The 8,165-nt window shown below is 38.3% G+C and overlaps 1 protein-coding gene across 1 annotated transcript; it reads left to right on the top strand.

Moving 5' to 3' along the window:
- The first annotated feature begins 1,333 nt into the window (after positions 1 to 1,333).
- On the top strand, positions 1,334 to 8,165 carry zpld1a (zona pellucida-like domain containing 1a). The gene is made up of 11 exons (XM_026941985.3): positions 1,334 to 1,512; positions 1,921 to 2,034; positions 2,251 to 2,471; positions 3,161 to 3,342; positions 4,395 to 4,467; positions 5,000 to 5,097; positions 5,736 to 5,816; positions 5,945 to 6,116; positions 6,258 to 6,360; positions 6,587 to 6,616; positions 6,850 to 8,165. Exons 2-11 carry the CDS (start codon positions 1,929 to 1,931, stop codon positions 7,023 to 7,025), a joined length of 1,242 nt encoding a protein of 413 aa, XP_026797786.1. The 5' UTR covers positions 1,334 to 1,512; positions 1,921 to 1,928; the 3' UTR covers positions 7,026 to 8,165.

Here is an 8,165-nt window from a genome sequence, read left to right as displayed (position 1 = left end):
GAAAAACTGTTTTCAATTTGTTGTAAATTCTGCTCAAGGTATTTTGTGGTTGGCAAATTGAGGGGACCTCCAGAATAGAGTCTAGGCCTTGCCCTTTAGTATAGCATGGTTGAAAATGATTGCTTTGCACTGATAAAAAGCACATCAAGCATATAGCATGATACATGTGGCCTAATGTTAGGTGCGATAAATGTGTGAAAAATGAAAGATGACATTTGCTAGAGGTGCATAAATGGAGATGGTTATCTCCTAGAAAAGACCAGCTAAGTCCAAGCAGAGGGAAATAGAGCCTAATCTGTCCTCCGTGACTAAGCTAAAATGGGGATGGATTAAGGATTTAAGGAGGCCAGTGCCTATAACATGCTGTGAACTTTTGGATATCTGTATATTTCACACATTGTTGCAATTTATGAAAGAAAATATTAAGGCTTGAGCTCAGCCCAAGAACTAGCTTCACAGAACATATAATATAATTGATTTTCCAGGTAAAATGTGATTATAATTTCCTTCTTTTCTACCTTTCAGCCTTTATTAATTAATTCATTTAGTCACTGAGTCACTTTTTGTCTACTTTTGCTTCATAAACTCATTCAGGCAGTCATGTTCAAATCTCTGAAAGCTTCATCACTCATACTTAACTGAAATGCAATAAAAGTAAAGAAATATTGAACAGTAATGTTTTCTTTGTGCTCTTATAGACAGAGGTGATTCTGCTAAGCAAAAATATTAGAGAAAGAGGAGGAAAATAAACCTGGAGCAAGTGCAGCCTTGTCTTAAAAGAGGATCTTGCAGTGCAGTGCATATGTTAGTTAAAAATAGGGATGATGTGAGACACTGAATCTATCTTTTATCTGGTCTATTTTCATAATGGCCTTTAAAATAGAGTAGGGCACATATGTCTGCTTGGCATGAAGCCTTCAGCTGGTGTGCAGAACTGGGAGAAGGTGAATAGGGAGAGTGGGAGGGCATGGACAAACAGGTGGGATAACGGCCTCGGCAGCCATCATGTGAGGTGGCTGGGGAAGTGCTGACTGAGGCAGCCTGAAACAAAGCCTCCAAAGTGGCCAGACGATCCTGGACTTGGGTTGGCTCATAGTGGCACACAAAAAGGCCATCTCAGTCAGCGGTCCACTCAATCGATGAAAAGATAATTCCCCCCGCGCAGACCTCATGCAATGCTGGGGCCCGTTTGCGAACCCCGGCAGAGAGAGATCAAGCAGAAAGGATATGAGTGGGAAACTTCAAAACCCGCTCATATTTCTGGGTCCATGAAAGGATTTGTATAACACATTCACTTTTTGATGGACTTTCCCATGTTTCCCTGGACAGCCCTTTTTGTGGATGTGTTCGAATAAAGTTTCTCTTATGTTTAATCTTTTTTTTTTTTGCAAAAGTAAAAGCTACGTGTGAGCTTGTTTTGCAGCAATGCTGGCCCTTGTGAGGTCAGTCAGTTTCATGCAGCAGGTGGGAGCACATGGAGTACCGCTGACTCCTCGGCTGCCAGGGAATCGGGTGAGTGCAGGGGGGACTTGCACCGCCATGAAGGTTTAAACCAAACTGGTTGATATTTTTAAACAAACTATATCTCTTTAAATTAACAGAATACTAAGCATTGCAATAATGAGGCAATAGCGAGGCTGCTTTTAATACCTGCATATTTCATGCAGTTACAGACTGTGAATGCTGTAAAAATGATTTGGTTCACTTATTCCATGAACATTATTTATTATAAGGTAGATTGACTGAAGGGAGAACATAAGAATTCTTGGCATGTATATTTTTTCACAAAATCCAGAAACGCAATTTGATACAAATATGAGATAATGAAATACCTTTTGGGAGTTAAAGATATTCTTTTGTTGTTCTTGTCTTTTGTTTTCTGAGAGTTAAAAGGAATTGCTAACAAGTTGTTTTTCTCAGGTGCTGACATGGAACGTATATGTTTGATTCTTTTGCTGTTATATAAATTATTAATAGTTAATGCACAGTTCAATGGATACAACTGTGATGCCAACTTTCATAGCCGTTTTCCTGGTGAGTATGTCAAAGAAATAAATATGAGCTCACCAGACTGTTACATTTTTCATAAACATTTCTCTTTGTTATTGAATATGTGAATCACAAGTATATTATAATTAAAGGATGTATTGCATCTTGCTCTATGAAGTCCACTGACCCACAAATAAATTACACTTGAAATGAACCTGCACTGAAATTAACCGAACATGTTTTTTTTTTTCTTTTCTGTAGCTGAGCGGGACATCAGCGTGTACTGTGGAGTACAAACCATCACTCTGAAGATTAATTTCTGCCCGGTGCTTTTTTCTGGCTACACTGACACTGACCTGGCCCTGAATGGGCGCCATGGTGATGCCCACTGCCGAGGCTTCATTAACAACAACACCTTCCCTACAGTGGTGTTGTTCAGCATCAGCCTTAGCACATTGGAGGCCTGCGGCAACTTGCTAGTGGTAGGACATTGGTCTTGCAACAGCAGCAAATACGAATCTGCTAGTCTGAATCTGCTAAATCTGCTAGTCTCTCCTTTGACTACTGACTTAGAAAAAGCAACCTTGTGCATGCTCCCTAATAGTGATATACTGAAGCAAGAGTGTGGGAGTGTTGATCAGGTTTAGTCAGTGTGCAAGATCTGAACATGCTTCTCAAAAATGATAGCATGGGTGAGGATTTAGAGAACATTGATGGAAATACTCATGGTGTAAACAGCAGAATATAATGTTCTTATCAGAACTGATTCTCATTGCCAACACAGTAAGAGTCAACTAGCTTTTGGTTATCTACTGAAAATCATAAAAATATGTATGTTCTTTGGTTGAAATGAAAGCTATACAGAACATATAGGCATAAATATGCTTGGATATATTGCTAAACATTGCCAAAAATGTCTCATAGTTCTTATAATAGACACCAAAGCATCCATACAAATGCTGTTGAGGTTACATCATTGCACCAGAAGATTTGCTTTGCACTCAGTTAAGTGATAAGTAACACTCATGTTTGATAAAAGCTCTGATTCAGAGATTAGTGCTGTGTGGTGTAAAAGCTCCACTGAGGAGGTGGGAAGCTGATGTTATCAGGACACAGCATCAGCTAGCAAGGCATGCTGCTGATGTGTGTGTGTGTGTGTGTGTGTTTGCAGGTGTCCACAGCTCAGGGGCCCAATGCATATGGGAACCTTTCATTGGTGCAGATTGGGAATATATCAGGGTACATTGACACGCCTGATCCTCCTACTGTCATCAGCTACCTGCCTGGACTGCTCTATAAGTTCAGCTGCAGCTATCCACTGGAGTACCTGGTGAACAACACGCAGCTGGCGTCGTAAGTGTTTCTTTTTACCAACTACTCGTACAGTCTTTGTACTACATTCTGATACAGCATTGTGGCCTATAATGTCCTGGCAAGCCTTCATATAGGTGCCAATATATTTTTAAACTAAAAAAGGCCCAGAGGATCAGTTTTCTAAAGCATCCAGACAGCTTAAAAAAGTCAATATGTCTAATGGTTAACTTTGTGTATCTTTCCAGTTAGACATCACCATGCCTTGATCACAGCATGATAAGGAACAAATGAACATTGAGCAAATCCTAGATAATTATGTGCAGAGTCAATTCTAAACACTGCAGATACTCCCCATCCACCCTCTCTCCTCATTATTTATTTACTTTTTTGATGTATTTTCTTTTCATTGATCTGCCTGGAGGCCATCCTTCAGGTCGCAGTTTATATGCCAAATGGGGCTAGTTCTGCAGCAAGGTTGCAGGTGAAAAAGCATGTTAACTGGTGCCATTTTATTTTTTGGTGGCTTTTTTAAATCAGTGGCTACCATGATCTTGTTTTATAGCAAATAATTTGAATTAAATTTAATGAGTTTCCACAAAGGTAGGTAAACAAACATAAAGTATAAGAGCAGACTGTGTATCTACAATATACAGAGCCTTTATGGAGGATTATGGAATGGACAATGGCTGTACCAGGTGATGATATAAAAGCATATTGCAGATACTGCAGAAATGTGTGCAAACCACAGTGACCTTGTTTCCCATTCAATGACTGAGAAAAAGAAGAAAAATCCTTATCCAGCTTGGGTATAATAATGCTTTTCCTGAAATTTTTGGGCCAGTTTCAGGTCTTTTGTGTGGTTTTTGAGATGCCTCTGATTATGTAAAACTATCAGATTTTAAAGATTAACATTTTGACAAGACAAACGATAAACAATTACACATGCAGAGAGAAGATTGTGTGAAGTAAAGCAGAGGCTTTATAAGGCAGTCAGAGGAAATAGTTATCAGGAGTACCAGGAGTATAATGATTTCTATTTTGGGTGTTCCCATTATGGCTATTATAAATCTGGCAATTTTTTTTTGTTAAAGGTCTGCTGCAGCAATTTCAGTAAAGGACAGCAATGGTACATTTGTAAGCACACTGAACTTACTGCTGTACAATGTAAGTAGCTCCATCCACTCTGTCTCATGCTGTGATTTAACTTTGAGGAAATAGGTATAGGGTTTTTTTGTAGTTTGTTTGTTTGTTTGCCTTTTCTTTTCTTTCTTTCTTTTTTTTTGACAAAACGTGTTGATCTGAAGCTTTGCAGTTTCTTTAGAATGGGGGTTACTATCCTTATCCACAAAGGGTCGGTGTGGCTGCAGGTTTTCATTCCAGCCAGATAGGAGCCACACCTAATAGTTGTTTAAAGATGAAGATCAATTGATGAAAGAAGTGGAATCAGGTGTAGCTTCGGCTTGCGTAGAAAGAAAACCTGTAGCCGTGCCAGCTCTTTGTGGAGATTGGTGACTCCTGGTGTAGAATATCTGTTTCTGAATATGCTTTATTAAAATGTTATAGACAATAAACAATAGACTGTCTCTAAGGTTCAGAATAAGGAATTAAATAAAAGTGGTAGCCCCATAAAAGCAATTTATTTTGTGCTTTGTAAATAGTCATGGATGGGAATAGCCACTTTTTTTTTGCTCTGTAGGACTCCACATACATCCAGCATCTGGCCATCCCAATGGCAGGCCTCACTCTGAAAACTCGTGTGTTTGCTGCCGTCAAAGCCACAAACTTGGACAGGAGGTTAATTAAACAGACTTCATAAAAATACAGAATAAAATACAATTTTCAAATATTCTCAACAAAAGTCTTATTGGCATAGTTTTCAACACCGAATTACAGGTATTACTTTCAAATTCTCTCTTCCTCCCCCCTCTTTATCTGTTGTCTTTTTTCTATTCTCTTTTACCTTGGATAGATTTCTTCTCTCTCTTCCTTCTTCTCTACTTTTCCATCAATAAGATAGCATCTCACATTCTCCCTTGTTTTTCCTTTTTTCCTAATCTTTTCTAGCATTTCTTTGGGCTCATCAATTCACCTTGTTTTCTACCTTCATCCTTTCAACCTCCATTTGTCTCAGCCGAGTAAAATAACAGGTACACAGGTACAATGTATGTGCCAGCTGGATATCACATGTGTAATGTCTAAGCCTTTGTTCTGATTCTTATCATACCTGAGCCATATAAAAATAGAAGACAATCATATGAAATGATTTAGTACTGGCTTTTCTTGGAAATGGGAAGTTGGCTCTGAAAAGAGAAGATTGGCCTCTTCATTAAAAATAAAGTCACTTTCCATGTCCAGGTCTTTCTTTTTTTAACTTCTGTAAGATGGAGTTTTGTGTGTTAATGAATATATCTCATGCTTACTACCCTATACAGGTGGAATGTGCTGATGGATTACTGTTACACCACTCCATCTGGGAATCCTAATGACAAGCTCCGATATGATCTTTTTGTTGGGTACTTATGTGTACTTATGTGTCATCTCATGAACAGTAGTGTGCTTGTTAGCATTTGTACTTGTGGTTTTGTGTCTATGTAAGCTGAAGCCGAACATCTTGTATCCTGCTTCTTGTCCTCTGGGGAAGGTGTGACAAGGACCCACAGACGACAGTGTTTGAAAACGGAAAGAGTCAGATGGGTCGTTTCTCTTTTGAGGTGTTCCGCTTCGTCAAGCACAAGAATCAGAAGATGTCCACTGTCTTCCTTCACTGCGTGACCAAGCTGTGCCGCGCGGATGACTGTCCCATGCTTGTGCCGGTGACACTTTTTAGTTCGGCACAATATGTGCTAATCACCTTAAAATGTAACAACTGCAGTCAATTGAAATGAAAGAGAGTATTATATAATGTCAGCTGGAAGTGTGCAGGGATGAATAATTAACATCTTGCTCTGAAACAGATTTGTGGAATGCGTAAGAAACGCGATGTGTCAGAGAGTACGGAGTCTCATGCAGTATCTGGGAATGCTGTTATAACTGCAGGACCCATCATCACTAGGAGTGGTAAGAAATCCTCACCACACCTTTTTATACACATTCAGATAATCAGATAAATGTAATGAGCAAAGAAAGTGGGTCTTTATGGAAAGTAGTTTTTTATATAGCATATATAAATAAGGCATCAAAGACAATACTATAGATACTATAGATTGCTAATGTTCATTAGGCCTAAAGGGCTCTGTGATGGCTTTTCTCTCACCTCATATAATCCTTTCTTTCCCTCCTCTAGATGAAACTCCAACCAACAACTCTCAGCTGGGTAAGCTCTTTTTTTAAATCTCTCTTTTAACTCAGATACAGCACTGATGAAGGATAAGCTTAGTTTTACTCACTCTCTGTGTAAATGAGAGGTTCTAAGAAGCACCTATGAGAAATATGAAGTGTCTTTTATAAAGTGAACAAAATAAAAGTTAATAACGAAAGAGTCTGCATGAAAGGAACGGCAGAATCGTAGAAGTGGTGTGTGTGTGTGTGTGTGTGTGTGTGTTTCAGCTCCACTAAACAGTGGTCCATTCAAGATGACCTCAGTAACGAGTGCTCTCATATCTGGCATCATCATTCTGGCTGTAATGAGCATGTGCTTCTTCATCTTCTCTCTGACGCTCCTGAAGGGGAAACGTCCACCTCCAACGCCGCTGTCTGGGGCTCACAATCCGGCTTTCAGCTAAACACTCACATCCAACACCAGCTTACTGGTGCATTATGTAGAAATGTTGCATTTAAGTTGGTAAATATGATACATTTCGGTTAATATTATTAAACAAGAGTCTTATATGGAAATTTGTCATGATAGCTATCGTGATTTTTGAATAAAATAAACTTGTCAGGCTTTTGTTAGGTAACTGACACTACCTACAATCATAAACATTATACAGAGATTATACAGAATATATAATATAGAACCAACATAAACAATGCACTTTGAACAGTCACATATGGTATCTACAAATGCATTCAGTTTGACAGAATTTCAACCCTCAGAGCAATCCAATCCTAATACCTCTCCAGGTGAGATATCTACACCACTATTAGGATACATATCTACCTATAAAACTAGTGGATATAGTAAAAAATGTAAGCATAGTACACAAAGATTCCAGTGAAACAGGACATTTCAGACAAATGTCCTTCATCAGCTGTGCAAGCAATGTACACTGCACTTACTTCCTGGATTCTATTGATAAAACTAGTCATATTCTATTGTTTAACACATTCTGAACTAGAGAATAGATTTGAATAATACGTAACATATTTGTTGTAGATTTGTTTAAATCAGTAAGCAAACCTACAGCTCTGTTTATACATGTATTTAAGTAACAGCGTGGATCCAAATCTGTGAGAGTGAATCTTAACTTAAAGTCAATACCTCAGTCTCTCACCATCTGATTGCAGGGTGTAGGATCTATTACATTTACGTGCATAGACACAAGTTTATTGTACACTTCAGTTATCACATTGTAGCACAACAATTAGGCTGAAATAAAGTCAAGGTGTAAGATATGTGGAAGAGGGAAAGAGAGACTGAGTATAACACATTATGAAGTCAGAAGGAGACTTGCAGCCTAATTGATGTGGTTGCCATGAATAACAATGTTACTATATATAACTATATAGTTTTATTAAATTGTACCTTTCCTTATTTATTAGTACCTTTCTGTTTATTTTATAATTATCTTTGTTTCATTTCTAATTTTAGTGCCTAGAACTTTTATTACTATTTGTATGCCAATGAATGACAAACATGTTTCTCACTTTCACCTTCCCTTCTGTTATCAGTTTTATAATGTATGGTTCTACAATGTTACAAT

Source organism: Pangasianodon hypophthalmus, chromosome 17 (genome assembly GCF_027358585.1).
Source record: "Pangasianodon hypophthalmus isolate fPanHyp1 chromosome 17, fPanHyp1.pri, whole genome shotgun sequence".
Taxonomy (NCBI): domain Eukaryota; kingdom Metazoa; phylum Chordata; class Actinopteri; order Siluriformes; family Pangasiidae; genus Pangasianodon; species Pangasianodon hypophthalmus.
This window is presented reverse-complemented; position numbering and strand designations above follow the sequence as displayed.

Excerpts from the sequence above, each read along its gene's own strand:
- zpld1a (XM_026941985.3), top strand. The coding sequence starts at position 1,929 with ATGGAACGTATATGTTTGATTCTTTTGCTGTTATATAAATTATTAATA. Across the intron at positions 2,035-2,250 it reads CTTTCATAGCCGTTTTCCTG|CTGAGCGGGACATCAGCGTG; the intron begins GTGAGTATGTCA and ends TCTTTTCTGTAG. Across the intron at positions 2,472-3,160 it reads CCTGCGGCAACTTGCTAGTG|GTGTCCACAGCTCAGGGGCC; the intron begins GTAGGACATTGG and ends GTGTGTTTGCAG.